The 24040-nt window shown below is 42.7% G+C and overlaps 1 protein-coding gene across 1 annotated transcript in view; it reads left to right on the top strand.

Moving 5' to 3' along the window:
• The window catches only part of LOC124603812, a 97264-nt gene that overhangs the window by 5766 nt on the left and 67458 nt on the right, over positions 1-24040 (top strand). The window contains exons 2-5 of the mRNA XM_047136427.1: positions 4959-5024; positions 5198-5290; positions 11880-11981; positions 12074-12169. Coding sequence (XP_046992383.1) covers positions 5213-5290; positions 11880-11981; positions 12074-12169 — 276 coding nt within the window. The 5' untranslated portion in view covers positions 4959-5024; positions 5198-5212. The remainder of the gene's footprint in view (positions 1-4958; positions 5025-5197; positions 5291-11879; positions 11982-12073; positions 12170-24040) is intronic.

The following is a 24040-nucleotide window of genomic DNA, read 5'->3' as shown; positions in this document are numbered from 1 at the left end:
AACTACCTCAACAGTACTGTTTCCCTACCTGTCCCTCTGCAGCTCTCCAAACAGCCACACCATGAACCACCACTCCTCTCCTACAAATTGAGCTTGGCCAACCACCTTAAGATCCCACTGCCTTCACCACTGCCGCCCAGACCAGTAATAACTCATAATCACAAGAACCAGTCACAACAGTACAATGTTCTCAGCCTCTCGTCTTGGCAGTCCCCAACAATCAGTCTTTCCTTCTTATCCTGTCTGGTAAGTCTTCCCTGACTTTGGGTTCGGGGTGACTTTTCTGAACTGTACTCATTTCCGTAAACCTTTCCAGTCATTTTCTTTCACCCCTCTTCCTTCCCCTTCAACTCTTCTGTCAGTACAAGGAGCCATTGGCTCCAAAAGCTTTGTTATAACATTATAATGAATCATTTTAACTAAGGAGGATGATGAATGTAAACCTTGTCCCAGAGTTTGGAAAACTTGGTTACCACAATCTTTATTTCTTACATACTTGTTGGCTTTGTCAACCAGATTGTTACTCACAACTTAATCTGCACTACAGATCCACATATCATCACCAACAAAGTTCATGGGCAGAGGTTGGGGGAAGTGGCGACACATAAGCTAGAGATATGTCTATATGTTATTAAACTGAGACGCTTAGCTTCTCCTCTTCTCCCCTCCACCCTCCCCCATTTTTCTTCTCCCATCTCATCTGCTGTCTTCCTCCCTCCTCCCTTATTCTACATCTACGTGATTACTCTGCTGTTCACAATAAAGTGCCTGACAGAGGGTTCAATGAACCACTTTCAAGCTGTCTCTCTACCGTTCTGCTCTCGAACGGCACGTGGGAAAAACGAGCACTTAAATATTTCTCTGTGAGCCCTGATTTCTCTTATTTTACCATGATGATCATTTCTCCATATGTAGGTGGGTGCCAACAGAATGTTTTTGCAATCGGAGGAGAAAACAGGTGATTGAAATTTCATGAGAAGATCCTGTTGCAACGAAAAATGCCTTAACGAAAAAGCCTTTATTTTAATGATTGCCACTCCAATTCACATATCATGTGTGTGACACTATCTCCCCTATTTTGCAATAATACAAAACGTGCTGCCCTTCTTTGTACTTTTTCGATGTCATCCATCAGTCCCACTTGATGCGGATCCCACACCGCACAGCAGTACTCCAGAATAGGGTGGACAAGCATGGTGTAAGCAGTCCCTTTAGTAGGCCAGTTGCACCTTCTAAGTGTTCTGCCAATGAATCACAGTCTTTGGCTTGCTCTACCCACAATATTATGTATGTGATCATTCCAATTTAGGTTATTTGTAATTGTAATCCCTAAGTATGTAGTTGAATTTACAGCCTTCAGATTTGTGTGGCCTATTGTGTAATCAAAATTTAGCTGATTTCCTTTAGTACTCACGTGAATAACTTCACACTTTTCCTTATTCAGGGTCAATTGCCACTTTTTGCATCATACAGATTTCTTGTCTAAATCATTTTGCAAGTCGTTTTGATCATCTGATGACTTTACAAGACGGTAAATGACAGCATCATCTGCAAACAATTAAGATGGCTACTAAGATTGTCTCGTATGTTGTTAATATAGATCAAGAACAACAGAGGGCCTATAACACTTCCTTGGGGAACGCCGGATATTACTTCTGTTTTACTCGATGACTTTCGGTCTATTACTATGAACTGTGACCTTTCTGACAGGAAATCACAAATCCAGTCGCACATCTGAGGCAATACTCCGTAGGAACGCAGTTTGGTTAGAAGACGCTTGTGAGGAACGTTGTCGAAAGCCTTCTGGAAATCTAATAATATGGAATCAATTTGACATCCCCTGTCGATAGCACGTATTACTTCATGAGTATAAAGAGCTAGTTGTGTTTCACAAGAGTGATATTTTCTGAAGCTGTTCTGACTATGTGACAATAAATCATTTTCTTCAAGGTACTTCATAATATTTGAATACAGTATATGTTCCAAAACCCTGCTGCAAATCGACGTTAGTGATATAGGCCTGTAATTCAGCGGATTACTTCTACTTCCCTTTTTGGGTATTGGTGTGACTTGAGCAATTTTCCAGTCTTTAAGTACGAATCTTTCCATGAGCAAGTGGTTGTATATAATTACTAAATATGGAGCTATTTTATCGACATATTCTGAGAGGAACCTGACTGGTATACAATCCGGACCGGAGGCCTTGCCTTCATTAAGTGATTTAAGCTGCTTCTTTACTCAGAGGATATCTACTTCTATGTTTCTCATCTTGTATTCCTCAGTATAGTTGCCAGGAAGCATTGCAATTGTAAAATACTTTATCAGAAAGAGCTTGTATGTATCCCAAATTGTCCATGATGTATTGCAACTCCTTTAGAAGACAAGAAAGGAAGCTTAAGAATGAATGTCCCAATAACAAAAAGTTCATTAGAGATGGAGATCAAACTGAGATGGACTGCAAAGATGGGGAAGGAATTGGGCTATGTTCTTTACGAAGGAATCATTTGTGTTCACATTAATTGATTGAAGGAAACCACAGAAAACTAAAATTTGAATGGCCAAATGGAGATTTGAATCCAGCTCATCTGAAACCTTTTTGTTGTGCTAACCAGTCCATACAGTTACTACGAAATGTGTATCTTGACAATTTAGTACAGAATGGAATGACTAACCAGTGAGGACCTTTCACACATCTTGATGATGAATTCCCAGGAAGATTTTTCACAGAAGATGAGACCTGAGTGTGTTGCCATCAAGAGTAGGGACAAAGAATACCTCTGTAGCACATTTCTGTAATCTATAAGTTCCACCAAACATTATCAGGGGTCTTATACTCATGCTGCTTTGTGATGAAAGAGATGTTATTTTGGAATGCTACTGGGGCAAGGGAGCAACAGTGACAAATGCTCTGTATGAAGAAAAGTAAATAACTTGGACTTCTGAGTACAGCTATTTTTCTGTTGCATGAAAAAGTTTCATTCCATATATCCAGTGCAAACAGCATAAAATGATAGCTGTTAACAGTACTACAAAAAAGGAGTACACACCATTTGCCACTTGCTTTCATATCGTTCTCTATATTGTTACCCTGAACAGCCTCAGTATCTGTGGTCCGCAAAGCTCCTCCCCCCTCAGCCCTTGCTGTGCCTTCCATCAGCCCATGAAAATGACCTTGAATATCTCCTCATCCGTGATTTGTCACACTGTAATCTTTGTGGGGAAAAAAGAGAAAATTGCATGACTCTCAATGTGGAGTAATTGTTTAATGATCAAATGTTTCCAGTGGAATATGTCATGCAGCAGTGCCTTTATTTACTTAGGAGTGTCTGGGAATGCTATTTTATGGATCAGAATAGAGTTGTATAAGAATTTGCATTTGAGACATTTCTACATTGTGCAGTACAAATTTAGGAAAGCTGTAAAACAGCCATCAGTATTTATGACAGTATTGTGTGGAAGGATTTCAGTTTGTGGACTTATTGAAGGTTCCAGTTTGCACAAGGCTTCACTGTTTAACTGAGGCGAGTTGTCTGAATTTGTTGTCTCTACCTGTTTGTACATTTTAATAAAGAAATCATTGAGCGTGATATTGCTTGCTCCAACCTTTCTAAAGTTTGTCAAGTTGACTGTTGGTAAGATGGTTGTGAAGTGGAAATGCAAAGGAACAGCAACAACTAAACAAAGAGCTCATGTAGTGGTGGAGAGGGACTGTTGAGCATTGTGGAGGGTGATTGTAAAAGAATTGTAAGAAATCAGTTGAAGGAATCACTCATGAGTTCCAAAGTGCTACCAGTGATTGTGCATATGGAGTTCAGAAGAAAGGTGTAAAATGGCCGAGCAGCTGCTCGAAAGCCACAGATTTTTGTCGTAAATGCTAAGCGAAGTTTCATGTGATGTAAAGAGTGCTGCCAATAGGCAGCGAGCAACTGGAAATGTGTGAATTGAGGTGATGATTCGCATTGTACCCTGTGGCAATCTGGTGGAAGGGTTTGGCAAATGCCTGGAGGACTTAATTGCCGTCAGTGAAGTACGGTGGAGGTATTGTTACAGTGTGGGAGTTTTTTTCATAGTTAGGGTGTGGTTTTCTTCTTGTGCTTAAGAAAACTGTAAATGCGGAAGGGAGGAATGGTTCAGAGACAATGATTGTCTGTATTGGCATGACAATGCATCCTGCCATAGAGCAGTGTCTGTGAGGCAATGGTTTGTAACAGTAACATGCCTGAAATGGACTGACAGTCCAGATTTCTGACATGGAGCCAATGGAACACTTTTGGGATGACTTAGAATGTCAAGTTTGCTCCAGACCCCAGAATCCTACAGTATCTGGTTTTGGCACTTGAGGAAGAATGAGCTGCCATTTGTCCACAGACATTCAGACACCTCACTGAAAATGTCCCTAACAGACTTCAAACTGTCGCAAAGACGAAGGCTGGATGCACCCCATATTAATACCTATTAATAAGTAACAGGATCAGATAGTGTGCATAACAGCTTCTACACTGCTGTTGCACACATTATTATTGTTTGATTGCTATGGTTGGCTGTGGGTGGAAACACAGCACTATGGTCCAAAGTCGTTCAGCTACTAGTGACTGATTAATAGGCTGCCAAAGGCTGTAGGAAAGGTTTACAAATGGTAGATGATATAAGCAGGTGCTTGTTGACAATCCCACATTGAAATGTGTGTGATCTTCTGAACCTCACGTATGCACTTTTGTAACTATGAAATCTTAGTTCTGCCTGTTGAACAGTCCACATTTTAAGGGGATAGTGACAGGTACTTATCACAATCTCTGAGCCATGAGATTAGCTCACCTATTATGAAACATTAAACATTATTTCCAGATTCTGATTTAAAGGCTTTTAACTTCAAGTCCATATGAAGTTATTACTGGATTATAACATATTGTTCGATATATGATTATGTACCAGAAGCACATCCTTTTTGTTTGTTACAGGTAACCAGCTATTCAAGGATTAACACTCACAGAACTCCACATAACTCAGACTCTTTTGATAAAAAGGTATTGTATGCATCATTGTGTTTACTGAAGTATGCAGTTGTAGAACTAATTTATAATTTTTTCAAATTGTTACATAAATTATTTTTACTAAGTAAATTTTTGTGGTATTTATTTATTTTATTTGAATGAAATTATTGATTAAAGCAAAATATTAACTTTATTGAACTTTGCAGCCCGACATAAGACACATGATGGACTGCACTCAAATTTTGGATGATCTCGCATTTGAAGAGCTGAAAGAGACCAAAGATGACAAAAAAATACAGGTATGAAGTGCTAGATTATTGGTTATTAGTGCTCCTATTGTTGCTTCAGTGATTTTTGTTTTTAATTCACAGAAAAATAAAGATTACTGCTTATTTATGTATATTTGTTTGTCATAGGAAAAAAAAGAAGCTGATTGAAACTACTGTATAGAGGTTTACCAATCATTGAAAAGAAATTTTTATAAGTATGTGTACTTTGCTGATAAACAAGCTCATGGTGTAAACATAAACTAAACTTAAAATTGTATCGCAATGGCAGAATAATAATATTCTTCAATCTTGAAAGGGTCTAAGGCACTACTTGGAAGAATAATGATGTCTGGCAGGTCCACAAATTGAGCTTTTGGGGATATTTTTTATTTTTATTTTATTTACACATCAAGTTCCTTAGGACCAAATTGAGGAACAAATCTCCAAAGTCATGGAATGTTCCAGTACACGAAATTACAAAATAAAAGTAATAACAGATAAAAATAAAATGTTTATGAACCCGAAAAAAGTCAGTCCATAAGTTTAAGTAAACGCAATCAGCAATACAACAAGAATCAGCTTAATTTTTCAAGGAACTCCTCAACAGAATAGAAGGCGTGACCCATGAGGAAACTCTTCAGTTTTGATTTGAAAGCACATGAATTACTGCTAAGATTTTTGAATTCAAGTGGTATTGAAGATGGATGCGGCAGTATACTGCACACATTTCTACACAAGAGTTGAGGAAGTCTGATCCAAGTGCAGGTTTGATTTCTGCTGAGTATTAACTGGGTGAAAGCTGCTTGTTCTTGGGAATAAGCTAATATTGTTGACAAGAAATGACAGTAAGCCAAATATTGGTAACAAGAAATGACAGTAAGATATATATATATATATATTGAGAGGCCAATGTCAAAATACCCAGACTTGTTAACAGGGGTCGACAAGAGGTTCGTGAACTTACACTACTTATTGCCTAAATCGCCTATTTCTGAGTCAAAAATATCCTTTTAGAATGGGAAGAGTTAGTCCAAAACATAATACCGTATGACACAAGTGAATGAAAATAAGCAAAGTAGGCTAATTTTTGTGTCGAACGATCATTCACTTCAGATGCCATTCGAATAGTAAAAATGGCAGCACTAAGTATTTGAACAAGATCCTGTGTTGTGACTTGGCAAGACAGCCAAGCCACTAGGAGAGGAAGCCGAAAGGCACGCGTTTAAGCTCACGCAGGCTGGCGTGAGGTCTGGAACAGGTAAGGGAATTTATAGTAGCAAAGAACGTAAGTAACTACTGGAATACTTAACTTTAATTCATAATTGGTGAACATCGGTCTGACGGTACATGTATCACAAGATAAATAGCAAATGATAATGGCGCCTTGCTAGGTCGTAGCAAATGACGTAGCTGAAGGCTATGCTAACTATCGTCTTGACAAATGAGAGTGTAATTTGTCAGTGAACCATCGCTAGCACAGTCGGCTGTACAATTGGGGCGAGTGCTAAGAAGACACTCTAGACCTGCTGTGTGGCGGCGCTCGGTCTGCAATCACTGACAGAGGCGACACGCGGGTCCGACGTATACTAACGGACCGCGGCCGATTTAAAGGCTACCACCTAGCAAGTGTGGTGTCTGGCGGTGACACCACATCCTGAATGTGGACTTTCCATGACAATTTACTATCTATCTGTAAACCTAGAAATTTGAACTGTTAAGTTTCACTAATCTTATGCCCATTCTGTGAAATTAAAACGTCAGTTGCTGCTGACCAGACACTTCCTTTACAACTGACCATATGGTTTTGATTTTATCCTGTGGATTAGCTATTTTATTTGCATTCCACATACTCTTTGCCTTCCTAATAACATTTTTAAGCACTTTTTGATACTGTTTGTTGTGATTACTTCTAACAATTTGATATAATTCCCAATTTGTTCTACATGATATCCTTATACCACTAGTCAGCCACCTGGGCTGCCTGTTACTGCTAGTACCCCATTCAGAATGTTCTAATGGAAAGCAACTCTCAAAGAGCATGAGAAATGTGTTAAGGAAAGCATTATATTTATCATCTATGTTATCGGCACTATAAACATCCTGCCACTCTTGTTCCTTAACAAGGTTTAAAAAGAAAAACTCTTTTGCTGTTGGATTAACTTTCCTACATAGTTTGTAATTATATGTGGCATTTGTTTGAGTACAAAAGCCTTTTAGTGTTAAAATTTTTTGCGTTATGGTCTGAAAGGCTGTTCACCCTTTTACTAACAGAATGCCTATCTAGTAATGAAGAATGAGTAAAGACGTCGCCTATGGCTTTGCAACTGTTCTCTTGCACCCTAGTTGGAAAAAACCACAGTCTGCATCAGATCGTATGAATTGAGGAGATCTACCAACATCCTTTTTCTTGCACCATCATATACAAAATTTATATTGAAGTCACCACATATAACCAATTTATGGTACTTCCTACAAAGTGAATCAGAATTAGGGGACATATAAACAACAACAATCAGAAGTTTAGTTTTATTAAATTCAACTGCCTCTGCACAACATTCAAATATCTGTTCAGTGCAATGCCGTCGTACTTGTATGGACTCAAATGGAATAGTGCTTTTTGCCTACATGGCCACTCCCCCACCCTGCAAGGAACTCCTTGAAAAACAACCAGCTAATAATGTATCCTGGTAAAGGAAGCCTCTGAATTGTCAAATTATTTAAGTGGTGCTCCGATATACCAATAATTTCAGAGTCAACATCTGTAAGCAGTTCACTAACTTTATCTCTAATACCTCTTATATTTTGATGAAATATGCTAATTCCTTCTCTACTTGGAAACATGACATCCTCTGAAGGTGAGCCCTTAGTGAGAGGGACTTCCTTTAAGCAGGTATACCTATCAGCTGACTGCCATGGTGCAGGTACAGCATATATTTTTACAGCTCATCATGTGTAGATGATATGTTGGATATTGGGTTGATGATTATGTCGTAGAGCTTTGAGAAAGAGAATGGTCTCCCTCAGGCGCATTTTGTTTGCTGTGGCTGTAAATGATATTGTATGCATAGTTCAGTCTTCTGTCCTGTGTTTGTTGTTTGTGGGTGGCTGTAGTAATTTTGTTTCTTTCCTAATGTTGCAGTGACTGCTCACAATTGACAGTCAGGTGACTGGAGGATGGTTCGGGTAGGACGGGTTTTTAAATTTTCATTACAGCAATGTTTGTATCGATTTTATTCATTCTCATTGCCTTTTTTTCTAGTCTAAATTTTAAAAGTTTAAGTTTTTAAGTATAACCTTTGATGAGTTGAGTGGTTTCTGCACCTGTAGGATCGAAAGACGAAAGTCATGAAGCACTAAAGTGCCTCAGTCACAGGTCATATGGAGCAGACCATTTACATCTGCTCTGGTTGTTTTACCAGGCTTTTTGTGGTTTCGAGTCAAATTTTGATGCACAGTTTACACTTCTGCTTGGGTGTTATGTCATTAAATCATTGGTGCTGTTTGCCTAGATGGGTGTAGGCTTCCAACAGGATAATGTAACTAAACTGGTTCCCAGTCTGTGTGCTGAGATTAGGGCGGAGCAGTCATTCATGGATCAATCATGAGCAGCAAGGCCATTTGGTATTCGCGCTAAGCAGAAACTGGTGGCACCAAGTGCAGATGTTTGTGCTGTATGTAACTGAATATGATGTCATTCACCATCATAATTGATATGAAGGTTCAGAATTATTTAGGAATTAAGAGTTTACAGAAAGAATTGTACCCCTGATGATGTTTTTAAGTCCAAGTTTTACGAAATTGTATCAGAACACTGCAAATCTGTTGTAATTTGTAATGATTGCCCTAAGAAAGAGAACTCTGTTGGCTGCTTTGTAGTATATCCTGAAAGTGTTCTCAAGAACCCCTTCCACAGCAATACTGTGTTCAGTGTAGAACTATTTTTGATCTTGAGGGCACTAGAGCAAATGAGTTATAATTGAGCCAGTGAATTCCTCATACTCCCTATGTGCTCTTCACATTGTCTCACAAGTATCCAGTTGATAAGCAAGCCCAAATAATCCAGAGAAATGAAATATTATTTTGGTGGGTGCAAATATAGCAGAAATTCAGGTGACTGAAATCACACAACCAATTAAGAATTGTGTGGTATAATGTTCCTCTTGTTAGTGAGTCCACTAGCTATTGGGTGTCAGAATCATATATCAGTGGGATTAGAAGTAGTGGGGGTTGGAAGTCAACAAACTGCATTTAGTTAAGTAAACAATTCACTCATTGTGTTCCTGGTCTGACACTGTCAAGTTCAGTATTGACCACAATTTCGCAGTGACCATGCATTTAGATAGATGGTTGGTGGCCTGCTAGCGTGAAGGGCTGTGCAGAAGTTTCTGTGAAGTGGATATACTACGAACTACTGGCACTAACTTTAATGGTGTAGAATAGGCTTGTAATAGGGATAATAAAATGGGGGTACTCCTTTGCATCTGAATATTAGGAGTTGGAGCATTAAAAGCATATGAGGATGTGACTGACAAGATTTGCTTGTGGGCAAGATTTGGAGGAGTAGCACCTTTCTGTGAGAGATTTTGATGCAGAAGGGATGGGTGCTGCTGAATGCCATTGAAGTCTAGATGCTGTTGGTGGTTGTCCTTTTATATGGATAGATTGTGTTTTTTTCACGCCAGAGTAGTGTTGCTCAGTGTCTTAAAAAGTTACACACTGTACTGATGGGGACCAGATGAAACAAAGAGGAGAAAAAGTGGGCTAAGGTCTAGGTCAGAGCCGGTGGCAGTCAGAGCTGTGCTTATCTACTGCTCATAAATTGGCAGTGCATCTGTTTCATGTAGCCAGTGGGATGATCCTTTGACATAACCAAAATAGAGGCAATATATTTCTAGCACCAAAATTGAAATCATTGTCTTGTTTCTTATTTTTCGGTGTATTAGTGACTTTCGAGAGAAATATTTAGGGATTATGGCAGTGAGTGCTACAAAGTGGACTGATTTATGTAATTTAGTTCTGCACGTCAACATTTTCCGTTAGTGCATGTTTCATGGATTAATTGCAGAGACATGAAAATTTATCAAATGTGGTGGTGAAATGACTCTTAAAGAGTCAAAGGTTTGTGTGGATGGAATCAACCGGAATTGCCGCAAAAGCCACTACTTTAAGTAAGTGGATCAATGTTTTTTCATTCAATCATGGAAGAAGGTAGGGGGCTCAATGTTTACTGACAATAGGGTTGCACATTTTATATATTAACAAACATTGATCTACATACCTTCTTCCATGATTTAATTCAAAAACACTGATCCATTATTCAGTGTGCTCATGCTGATCAATTGTGTAACAACACAGAGCAGAGAAAAATTTCTCTGCTTTTTCGAATATATCATGGGTTGCGATGCTGTCTTTGGTTTGCAGATACTAGCACAGTTCAAATAACTGTGACTCAAATAAAGACCAATAGCATTTGTAATCCTTGTTTACAGTAGTGTTTCATCCTTTCTTCTGAATGTATTACTTTGAAACACGTACTCCGCCTGCTGCTCTCTCATTGGCTGCGTAACATAAATGGCTGACACACATTCTTTTGTTCCCATCATACCTGACAGCATTCCTGCACAAAGCATGTAAGTACCCACTGGCGCTATATTCTAGACATTTACCGAAAAGGTGTTAACGGCTGTAAAAGAATGACAATAGAATTTCTTGGCCCTGGGGCCATATCTGAAGACCATCAGTGAACCCGAACCGTATGAGTATCTTGTTTGTTTGGGAAGGATTTTGGTTGTTGACATTTAAACAGGTTGATATATGAAGGTGCCATGTAGCTTTAAGCTACCAACTGTATCATTACCCACAACAAATGTCCTTTGAACAGAACAAAGCCTGCATGATCTTATTATCATCAGTTTCAACTTTTGTTATTATTACTATTGTTATTCTTATTTCTTTCTCTTCTTTTTTTTGGACGGGCCAACTAAAGACCAGGTACTAATTTACATTCCTTATTCTTTGTTCTTTTCTTTTCTTCCAGTACTCTTTCATCTGTTCACTAGTTTTTCTTCCTGTTTTCTGATTACTTGAGATCATTTTTGATTTCATAGTTTTTAATCCTTTTTTTTCCTTCACATGTACGACTTGTTGATTTGTTATCGCACAAATATTTTTTGGTTAATCGACTGTTGCATTCTATATAAATATATAAATGTGCAAAAATCATCAGTCTTCTTTTTCTCATTACTTCTGATATTTTTATGTTTTGGTAAATTTTGTCGTTACTTCATAATTTCCAATCTTCCATAGTTTTCATGGGCCTAATATTTTCCTGATTCGCCTTCCTACTATTTCTAATTTATCTAGATTATAGTCTAATACTGGGCATTTGCTTGTCTTATTGATGTTCTGGTTTTGCTACTTTGTTCTAATGTCTTATTTTTCCACTGTTAGATAGGCACTTTTTATTGTAAAGGTCTTTAGTTACACCATATGCTCTTCCCATTTTATGTATCCTGTCTTCTATAGCTGCTTATTCCAAATCATTTTCTTGTATTATTATTATTATTATTATTATAACTTATTAACAATTTTATTGGATTAATGCTTTGTTGGGTTTCAGTTTGGAAGTTTGGAAATTGGTGGCAAGAGTTACCCAATATACAAAGGAGAGAATCGTATTGGCAGAGATTCTGAAGCATGTTCAGTTGTTATTGACAGCAAGGTAACACTGCTGAAACACAATTCACAATAAAATATTGATTAGCCCAAAAATAATTTTAATTATTGTAGCAATTCGACAACTTTGATTTTCAGGCATTATCAAAGGAACATGCAGTGATTGATGTTGCTGATGTTGACAATCATCATCTGTATGATCTGAGCAGTACAAATAAAACACGTATGGGGAAGGTGAGTTTCCAGCAAAGAAATTTTTTCATTGACATTTACATCCAACTGAAGAATGATGGGCTGTGTTTTATAACTGCCTCAAGTGAGTGGTGAAAACACCTGTAATATAAACAGATCCCATGGTGCTACGATTATTAAAAATAATAATTATGGAATACTTGCTTTGAAGTAGTATAATGAACACAGGCTACAGCCTGCAAAGTATGAGACTGTCCTCAGAAGTAGTTAGTATTGAACCTTTCAGACCATTATGAATGTATCTTGCATAGTACACTTAAATGTATACACACATTAGGATGACACTTCCATCACAACAGTGGCTTTCATCAGAAAAGTGTGATAGTTCTCGCTTGTTTTGTTACGGTCTGCTGACAGTATATTCAGATCTAATAAGATGTTCCAGACTTCTTAAAACACCACTGGAATACTGCATTTTACCTAGAGCACATACACCTAATTTGTCCTAAGATTATATGTTCACTGACAGTACAGTACTGGAAAAGTAGGTGTTCCAGTACAACAATTGAATTATTAATGGTAACCACTTACAATACTGAGGAGGTTGGTGTTGAGCATTAGATGGGCACATAAACAAGAATGAAATAATCGAAGCTGTGCATACAAATTACGTTCTTCTCTTCAGTCAGACATGACAGATTTTCTTCCACAGTCTGAGCTTGTGCTTGGTCTTTAATGACTTCACCGTGACAGGGTGTCAAGCCTTTATCTTCCTATTTTTCTACTCTGAGTGATATCTTGAATATTGCCTACATACCATCTGCCTGCATATCATGTTGTTGTTGTATCTTTTCATTTTTGACCTGTTTGTGTGTTGTACTTTTAAGGTGGACTTGGGAAAGCAGTACAGTATATGCCCAGACTGATTTGAGAATCTGCCTGTAAACCACACTTATTATGCTAGACGTAAAGGTATGTCTGACTCTTCGATTCAGTCCAGGTTTGGCCCACCTCCCTCTCACAGATAAATACTCTATTTGTTACACTACACAACCAGCTTGTCTGAGACAATTATTATTCGCTTAAAAATTGTCACCAAAGTTACTAGCAAATATTATAGTTGTCTGACAGGAGGTCCTTCTGTAATGAATTCAAAGAACACTTTTCAAAATTATTTCTGTCAATGTACCTCAATCATTGCAATTTTCAGGCATTTGATGTTTCCTTAGAGAATGCACTGAGTAGAGGTGTCTGTAGCTCTTACTTCTTTTCTCTTTATAGTGAAAGTTTTGTTGTCAGAGTGGGGAAAATCAGTACTTTATCCAACCTGTGTTTTTTTAAACTGTGGACAGTATCTCAAATTGCAACATACACTCCTGGAAATGGAAAAAAGAACACATTGACACCGGTGTGTCAGACCCACCATACTTGCTCCGGACACTGTGAGAGGGCTGTACAAGCATTGATCACACGCACGGCACAGCGGACACACCAGGAACCGCGGTGTTGGCCGTCGAATGGTGCTAGCTGTGCAGCATTTGTGCACCGCCGCCGTCAGTGTCAGCCAGTTTGCCGTGGCATACGGAGCTCCATCGCAGTCTTTAACACTGGTAGCATGCCGCGACAGCGTGGACGTGAACCGTATGTGCAGTTGACGGACTTTGAGCGAGGGCATATAGTGGGCATGCGGGAGGCCGGGTGGACGTACCTCCGAATTGCTCAACACATGGGGCGTGAGGTCTCCACAGTACATCGATGTTGTCGCCAGTGGTCGGCGGAAGGTGCACGTGCCCGTCGACCTGGGACCGGACCGCAGCGACGCACGGATGCACGCCAAGACCGTAGGATCCTACGCAGTGCCGTAGGGGACCGCACCGCCACTTCCCAGCAGATTAGGGACACTGTTGCTCCTGGGGTATCGGCGAGGACCATTTGCAACCGTCTCCATGAAGCTGGGCTACGGTCCCGCACACCGTTAGGCCGTCTTCCGCTCACGCCCCAACATCGTGCAGCCCGCCTCCAGTGGTGTCGCGACAGGCGTGAATGGAGGGACGAATGGAGACGTGTCGTCTTCAGCGATGAGAGTCGCTTCTGCCTTGGTGCCAATGATGGTCGTATGCGTGTTTGGCACCGTGCAGGTGAGCGCCACAATCAGGACTGCATACGACCGAGGCACACAGGGCCAACACCCGGCATCATGGTGTGGGGAGCGATCTCCTACACTGGCCGTACACCACTGGTGATCGTCGAGGGGACACTGAATAGTGCACGGTACATCCAAACCGTCATCGAACCCATCGTTCTACCATTCCTAGACCGGCAAGGGAACTTGCTGTTCCAACAGGACAATGCACGTCCGCATGTATCCCGTGCCACCCAACGTGCTCTAGAAGGTGTAAGTCAACTACCCTGGCCAGCAAGATCTCCGGATCTGTCCCCCATTGAGCATGTTTGGGACTGGATGAAGCGTCGTCTCACGCGGTCTGCACGTCCAGCACGAACGCTGGTCCAACTGAGGCGCCAGGTGGAAATGGCATGGCAAGCCGTTCCACAGGACTACATCCAGCATCTCTACGATCGTCTCCATGGGAGAATAGCAGCCTGCATTGCTGCGAAAGGTGGATATACACTGTACAAGTGCCGACATTGTGCATGCTCTGTTGCCTGTGTCTATGTGCCTGTGGTTCCGTCAGTGTGATCATGTGATGTATCTGACCCCAGGAATGTGTCAATAAAGTTTCCCCTTCCTGGGACAATGAATTCATGGTGTTCTTATTTCAATTTCCAGGAGTGTATTTATGATGCATGCCAGTTTGCTTTCAATCGTTTCAAGCTGTATTCAATTTCCATCGAAATATTTATGAGCTTGTATGATAAATAATTTCCAGTAGAATAGACATGAGCAGATCACAAATTTTCTTTCAGTTTGTCACAGTGTTAGGTATTGTAAATCTGGTTCATTATGTGGTGTATCACATGAATATAGATACTTTTCCAAAGCATGAAACTGTTTATACTTCTTGAGGTCTCATTTAGCTGCCAGATAAAAATCAATTATAAGGACACTCATGCTTTAAATGATAAAAATGTTCTTTTGAGATACACAGAGAGAGAGAGAGAGAGAGAGAGAGAGAGAGAGGGGGGGGGGGGAGCAGGGGGGGGGCGTGTCACATAGCTACTGTATTAATTCAGCCTGTGACAGTATCACATTGTTAACATGATTATACAGAATGTACAAATCAAGTTCCCTTTCTTGGTATGGAAGTACCACCTCCAGAATAACATTCTTGGCCATATTCTGGTATAGTATCGATAACTAAATGAGGATGATGAGGTATATCACATGGGAATTCTGAGGAATGAAAGGGCTGATTGAGCAGCCAAGGAGGCGTGTCGTGACTGTCAGGTCTTTCAGTGTGCTATCCCCCTGCATGCCCTCACCTCACTATTGCGGTATAAAGTACTGTGTTGCTGGGAACATGACTGGCTGGAAGTGACAGACAACAAGCTCCGTGTCGTGAAGCCCACAACTCGGCCGTGGCGTACTTCCTTCCAGCCACGTCGATGGGACGAGGTCATCCTTACTCGTCTTCGCATCGGCCACAGCCCAATGACGCATGGATTTTTACTCCGGCGAGAGGACCCTCTGAGGTGTGATGCTTGTGGCGTGCAGATCACGGTGCACCACATTTTATTGGACTGCATTTTATTTGCTGACCAGTGGACTGCAGTGGATTTGCCGGCAGATCTGCAGTCTATTTTATGCAATGATCAAACGAATGTGATTCGCATTTTAAAGTTTTGTGAATTGTCCCATGTTTCTAACAATATTTTGGGGAGATGTTTTTAATGTGTCAACAGGGTGGCTGGCTCACCCAAGTTTTTTGTAAGTGGTCAGCCAGTCACATTTCCCTGTGCTGTTCTTTTAGCTCTTCTGTGTTTTGTTCCCTCTGTTTTAATTTCTTGATTAGCTATCTTGCCGCCTCATTGGTTTTAGTGCATGTGTAAGTGCCTGTGCGATAGAGTAATTAGAGTAATTATGTGGTCATTCATTCTTATCCACATTTGTTTATTTTAATCATCGTTAGGGTGCTGATAACCTCACCGTTGGGTGCCCATAAGATCCCCAAACCACACACACACCCACACACACACACACACACACACACACACGAAATATATCAAACATAATGACCTCAGCATGGGTTCCTAAAACACTGATCATGTGAAATTCAACTTAAGCTTTTCTCACAGGACGTCCCGAAAGTTATGCATCAAAAACATCAAGTAAGTGCAGTATTTCTTGGCATCCAAAACGCATTTGACGTGTAATGAGCCCACACAGCACTCAGATTTTTGTAATTATTTATATTTATGATGCATTATGTTCAGAAATGGAAATGAGCGTATGGCATTGTGGGTCGGGAGTCCCCCATTCGGGGAAGTTTGGCCGTGGAGGGCAAGCACTTATTACAGTCGATGACACATTGAGTGACTTGCGTGTCGGAGAACTCAAATATTACTGCCCAAAGCAGATCAATGCAACTCTCAAAAATTCTTGAGAAAATAAGATTTGAAGTTTTCCTATATTTTTAATACCCTAAAGTAAAGTTGATTTTTCTCAAGGCAGTGTGGCTCTCTGGTAGAATGTACACCTGCGGTGTAGGGGTCTTATGTTTGATTCCCTTGCCACTGCAGATTTCTAGACAGAGGTGCATGTTCTACTAGCATTTCCGTGAAATGTAAAATACATAAAGAAGGAAAAAAATGAGCAGCATTCAAGACTGATAATCACTCGTTCAAGTCTCATATCAGTCTATTTTTCTGTTTTCTCTCTATTTAGTTCGAATAACTACGCCATTTAAATATAAAATTTATCAAATATATAACTAACAGATATGTGATTGGCATTTTTATGAGAAATGCATATTTTCTTATTTCTACTTAGATGCTCAGCATAATATCCATTTTTCATTGCAAATATAAATTCTAAACTACTGAATAATGGCAAATCTAGGATGGAATGTAACAATATTAGGAAAAGGATAGTATAGTTGCTATTCACCATATAGCAGAGATGCTGAGTTGCAGGTAGGCACAACAAAAAGACTGTCAGAAAGTGAGCTTTCAGCCAGCAAGACCTTTGTCGAAGATAGACAACACACATACACATTCATGCAAACGCAACTCACACACACATGACCACAGTCTCTGTCAGCTGAAGCCAGACTCATGCTGGTTTTGGCTGCTGCAGCCTGTGGTCCTGTGTGTGTGTGAGTTGCGTTTGCAGGAGTGTATGTTTTCATGTTGACAAAGGCCATTTCAGAGTGACACAGATGCAAAACACTCTTTGTCAGCGTAGTTAGCAAGTCTCTGTAAACAACAGTCCGAATGTTTTACCAATTGTTAAATTCCTCGGTGATAGAAATCTGCTCATTGGTCACGGAGCCTTTCGGGAACCACTGTGTGAATGTCTTCATCATTGGAAAATATCTTTCTCCCTAGGTGTTCTTTCATCTCGCCAGAAAGATGGAAGTCACACGGTGCAAAATCTGATCTTCCCAATCAGCATCACCTACATCAATATGGCCTCACTGGATGCGACATTGCATTTGGTCCAGATACTGCAAGAATTTTACTGTGAATCTGTGTGCAGATTAGACAATTTGCCAGCTAGAATTGTACTGTCCTGCATACTTCAAATTTGGAATATCTTTCAATTGCCATGGCATTTCAGTCACACACTGTAATGCATATCTGGTACCTGTACCACAGAAGATCTGTGTCTGCAGGAAATCAGGAATATGTACTCTCTTCTGACAGTGTGCCACCATTGTGCAATGGTCGTAGTGTGGGATGACATGTCTAATGTAATTTTTGAAGTCTCTATGTGTGTAGTCTTTTTTGAGATAGTTGACTTTTTTCTTTAAGCATCAGCCAGTTCCGGTTTTTCAGCATTTCTGCTGCACTCTCCCTTGAGATAAATAAACCAGTGACTGTTCATGCTGCACCTTGTGTACAGTCAATATTCCCTGTCAGTTCAATTTCTTATTGATCCCACACATTTGGGGCAATTTTCTAGGACGGATTGAAAAGTTTTGTGTAAGCAGTCTCCTTTGTAGACTGACTGAACTTCCTTATATCCTACCAGTAAATTGGCATCTGCCACCTGCTTTCCCTATGACTGTGCGTATGAGATCATACAATCATATCTCCAAAATTTATTACACCCAAGAGTTTATATGAGTTTATTGATTCCAATTGTCACTCATTGGTGTAGTAGAGAAAGGCTGTTTAACTCAAACTCTCAGTTGGCAGGGATGTACAGTGAACAAGAATAATGTGGAATTGTATGGAATATAATGGTGGACAAATTATGTTCATGTGGTTGACTTTCGCTCCTTTCCTCTACCTTATTATGACTCAGTTGCCTGTTTCCTACCTCTTCATTTTACTTATCATTTTAGGAATTGGTCTCAGTCCCACTTGTCAGACTACTTTTTCAATAAATTGTGTTATTGGTGGAACAACTCCAATTTATGCTGCTTTTCTTCTTCTTCTTTAATCGGTGACACATGTTGAAGTGGTATTCCCTCAAATTTCTAGATTCAGGTCCGCAAGCTTTGTAAGATACAGACATCACCCCACTCTTGCTAATTTAGCCAGAAGCTTGGGCTCAATTCAGCTGAGGATTTACAGATTTGAATGTTTTCTCACGGCAATGAACTAATGATGTGACAATTAACAGCATTTCATTTATTTTCTCGGGGGGGGGGGGGGGGGGGGGTGGAGAGAAGCTAAATGGCCCCCAGGGGCTCAGCGTTCATTTGCTGAGTACGGGCTTGGCGACCCTGGGGTCCCGAGCTGGGGACTGGTCAGCGCCGCCAGTCTCCTGTCACCGTAACCCCCGGACATGCTTCAGCGACCACCGTATGGCGCGGCGGTGGAATGTTGTGTGCTGCGGGGAATGGTAATCTTGGCTTGACCGCCTGGATTGCGAGGAAGGACAACCTCTATAAAAACCCCTCAATCTTCCGGTGTGCTCTGTGCCTATGAGATGCATGGCTGTTGGGGTGGAACAGTCGCAAGCGGGCAACCTCTGGGGCACCTGCCGCACCCCAGTTGTATAAGGCTTACTCAGGCACGCGGGGCTCTGTCTGAGCAGACCTTTAGTTCCCTAGCTGCTCGTGGGACCGAAATGGTCCCTTCGACCTCTACATTTCCCCCTACCAGTGGCTCGGGTGGGCCGCTGGTAGGAAAACACACCCCATCGAAGAAGCGACTTCGTGCTGCGAGTCCTCCAGCGCCTGGTGTTGATCGAGATTTATCAGACTGTCGTAACAGAGCACATGCTGAGAATCAGAATGTGTTTTTGATTATTAAACGGAAGGAGGGTAGCTTTGAGAGGGTTTCTCCCTTTTACATCCACAAGGGTCTTGAGGGAATTGCAGGAACACTGAAATCTGTGAAGCGACTGCGCAATGGGGCTCTCTTAGTTGAGACATCTAGTTCCCATCAAGTCGCTTCTCTTCGGAAAGCAACCTGTCTCGGTGTGTACGCTATCGAGACCGAGCTCCACTCCACTCTGAACTACAGTAAGGGTGTTGTGACAGGTAGGGACTTGGTGGATATCCCCACAGACGAGTTAAAATCTGAATGGGCTGATGAAGGTATTGTTGACGTGCAGCATATTATGAAACGAGTCGATGGGGACCTAGTCAAATCCGACTCGTTTATTCTCACGTTCAGTTGCTCACGACTCCCAGAGCATGTTAAAGCGGGGTTCTTACGTTTGCCAGTAAGGCCATATTTCCCCAACCCAATGCGCTGCTTTAAATGTCAGCGCTTTGGGCATACTACGTTGGGGTGCAATGGGATAGCCACTTGTGGTAAATGTGGTCAGCCTGCCCATGAAGGAGCTGATTGTTCATCGCCTGTGAAGTGCGTGAATTGCTCTGGGAGTCACCCTGTCTGGAGCCGGGTCTGCCCCATCTATCTCGACGAATGGAAGATACAGGAGATTAAAACATCTAAGCGCATCCCCTATGGTGAGGCCAAGAAGCCCTTTTAGGCCATGCAACCTCCTGTGTTTACTACATCTTTCGCTTCCGCTCTGAAAAAACCGGTACAAATGGCCACTGTTGCTACGCAAACGGAGGTTGCTAGTGTTAACACTAATACCTGCGTTTGCCAGTGCACTTGTGCTGCTGTGGTTGTTTTGCAACCTGCGGCTCTCCTCGCAACGTCGGACAAGGCTGTGGTTGCTGACATTGGGGTACTTCCTCCCTCTCCCCATATGGGGCCTTCTGCCCAGGCGAGTAATGCTCCAACTGTTGACAAGGCTCTGCATTCTAAGCCCCCCAAGACAAAGACGCCGAAGCTGAAGGTTTTGCCACCTGAGGAGACTAGTCAGGGTCGGTCCGATGACGAGGCCATCGTACTGTCTGACATCTCCCGTGGGTCGTCATCGGAGCTGATGGACATTGATGTCGACCGGTGGCGATCTTCTCGCCCCAGGAATAAATCTCCGGCCAGTACGGGCTCTCCTCCAAAGCACAGAGGCAGGGTGAGAGTTCAGCCCCCCTGATCACTGGCTCCCATATTACAGTGAAACCTGAATGGGTTCAGGACGCATGTGGCCGAATTACAACTCCTTGTGCGAGAGTGCCCTTTGTGCTTATGTCTCCAAGAGACACATTTTCGGGCCACTGATGCTCCTTCTTTACGGGGCTATACCGTCTATCGGAAAGATGATCTGACGGGGGAAAGGGCAAAGGGTGGTGTTGCGGTTTTTGTCCGTGACATGCACCCCTCATCTGAGCTCCCTCTCGTAACAGACTTGCAAGCAGTTGCAGTTGACCTTCTTGTGGGTCGGTGGCTCACAGTCTGTTCACTTTACTTACCACCTCAGGATGCGATAGACTCTGAGGCTCTCGCAGACCTTATTAGCCAACTCCCCCACCCATTTCTTCTTCTGGGGGACTTCAATTCTCATAATGTCTTATGGGGCTCTTCGACTACTTGCCCCAGGGGTTGCATTCTGGAAAGCCTCATGATGTCTGAAGAACTGTGCATCCTCAACTCTGGTGCTCCCACTCATTTCTGTACTGCTTCTGGGTCGTCATCAGCTATTGACCTTTCCTTTTGCTCTTCAGCACTCGCGGATTCTGCTGTGTGGGAGGTTGCTGCTGACCTCCATTCTAGTGACCACTTCCCTCTTTGGATGGTTGGTTGGTTGGTTTGGGGAAGGAGACCAGACAGCGTGGTCATCGGTCTCATCGGATTAAGGAAGGATGGGGAAGGAAGTCGGCCGTGCTCTTTCAGAGGAACCATCCCGGCATTTGCCTGGAGTGATTTAGGGAAATCACGGAAAACCTAAATCAGGATGGCCGGACGCGGGATTGAACCGTCGTCCTTCCGAATGCCCCCTTTGGATTCGCCTCCTGGATGAGGCTATGGCATTACCAGTGCCGCCCCAGTGGCACCTCTGCCGAGCTGACTGGACACTTTCCAGCCAACTGGCTGTTTTGGAACACCGTGCCAGCATCCACGAATGGGTAGACCATGTTACAGCCGTGATCTCCCATGCTGCTGAATTGTCAATTCCACGGTCATCCGGTCATCCCAAGAGGCGTCCTGTCCCTTGGTGGACCACTGAGTGCCGCTCAGCCATCCGAGCCCGCCGTGCAGCTCTGTGCCGCTTCAAGTGCCGTCCCTCAGCTGAAAATCTTGCGGCCTTTTGGGTGGCAAGGGCCAAAGCGCGGCGCGTGATTAAAGAGAGCAAACGACGGTCATGGCAATCGTTCTTGAACTCCATCTCCCGCTCCACTAATTCTACGAAAGTATGGGAAGACATCAGGAGGATTTCCGGGAAACGCAGCCAACTACCTGACACAGCAGTGCTGCATCAGGGAAGTCTTCTCACGTCGTCGAGAGACATGCCCAGACACTGGCCATGCATTTTGCGGCATCTACCACCACTATTAACTGTGATCCAGATTTCTGCCGCTACCGCACTGCCATCGAGAGGGGTCACTTGGACTTCAGGTCCCCAACTTCTGAGCCCTACAACTGCCCCTTCACAATGTGGGAACTGGATTCGGCGCTGTCTGTGGCTCATGATACTGCGCCTGGTCATGATCACATCCGGTGCAGCATGCTGCAGCACTTGTTACTGCCTTCCAAGGAAGTTCTCCTGAATTGTTTTAATATGATATGGTTATCTGGCATGTACCCTGACTCGTGGTGGGAGGCGATTTTGATTCCCCTCCTCAAACCGGGGAAGGACCGAACGCATCCCAGTAGTTATCGGAGTATTGCTTTGACGAGCTGTATCGGGAAGACGTTGGAACGCATGGTCAACCATCGCCTGGTTTGGCTGCTCAAGACCAGGCAGCTCCTTAGCCCCTCTCAGTGTGGCTTTCGGAGATGTCGTTCAACTATAGACAACTTGACCCTGCTTGAGGTGGCCATCCAGCAGGCCTTCCTGCATAACCAGCATTGTCTAGGTGTATTCTTTGACATTCATAAGGCGTATGACACTACTTGGCGCTGCCATATCCTCAATCAACTCCATGAGTGGGGCTTTCGTGGCCGTCTCCCCATCTTCATTCGGTCCTTTCTTTCCCACCGCCTCTTTCGATATAGGGTTGGTAATGTGCTATCTGATTTGTATGTGCAGGAGAATGGTGTTCCTCAGGGAAGCGTTTTAATTGTCACCCTCTTTGCCGTCGCCATTAACAGTATCACGTCCACTATCTGGAGTCCTGCCCAATGCTCCTTGTTTGTGGACGATTTTGCTGTTTTCTGTTCTTCCTCCAGTCTTGTCACTGCTAGTCGGCAGTTGCAGCTTACGATACAGCGATTAGAAGCATGGACTGCGAAGACGGGTTTTACCTTTTCTGCAGACAAATGTGTGTGTGTTCATTTTAATCGTTCTCTACGTCCTTTTACCTCCCCTGAATTGCGTCTGAGGGACACCATTCTTCCTTTTAGCGATATTGTGCGGTTCCTGGGCCTCACTTTTGATTCCAGGTTGTCGTGGTTGCCTCACCTTAAAGACCTCAAGGTGCGGGCCCTGAAGGCACTGCAGATTTTGAAGTGTCTGAGCCATCGGTCCTGGGGAGCAGATCGAGCGCGTCTGCTGCAGTTTTATATGGCTTTCGTCCGATCGCGTCTTGACTATGGTTGCACCGTGTATGGGTCAGCAAGACCTTCGTATCTGAAGATTCTTGACGTAGTACACCATGAGGGTACCAGGCTGGCCACTGGTGCCTTCCGTACCAGTCCCATCCCCAGCCTGTGTGCTGAGGCAGGGGAACCTACACTCGCCATCCGGTGGAAACTCCTCATGGTGCGACGGGTGTGTCAATTCCTTGCCTGTCCTACCTCCCCTGCGTACCCTACCGTTGCCCGACCGCCTATGGAATGTCTCTTTTCCAGTCGTCCCAGGGCAACGAGACCATTTGGGATTCTTGCCAAGCATTTGCTTGAGTCCCTTGGTGTGGAGCGTGTGGCCCCCCGACGACAAGGTTTTACTCGCCTGCCTCCCTGGTTGCTCCAGAGGCCCAGCGTCCTTTTAGACTTGTCAGAGTACCGGAGGAGCTGCACTCCTGCGTTTGTTTTTACCTCCTTATTTTATGATATTTTAAACCAGCATCCCAACCATGTACCAGTATTTACGGATGGCTCTAAACAGGGGGACTCTGTTGTTGTGCTGTTGTTTTCCCTGATTGAGTCGTCAAGTTACGACTTCCTGCGGCGTTTACCATCTTTGATGCCGAATTGTTTGCGATCTTGCGGGCATTGGAGCAGATGAGATGTGTTCCCAGTCTTAAGTTTCTCATCTGTTCTGACTCCCTGAGTGCCCTTCAGACCATGCAACACTTGCACCCAGCAGATACGGTTGTCCAG

Source organism: Schistocerca americana, chromosome 1 (assembly GCF_021461395.2).
Source record: "Schistocerca americana isolate TAMUIC-IGC-003095 chromosome 1, iqSchAmer2.1, whole genome shotgun sequence".
NCBI lineage: Eukaryota > Metazoa > Arthropoda > Insecta > Orthoptera > Acrididae > Schistocerca > Schistocerca americana.
The sequence above is the reverse complement of the archived record's forward strand: the minus strand, read 5'-3'. Positions and strand labels throughout refer to the sequence as shown.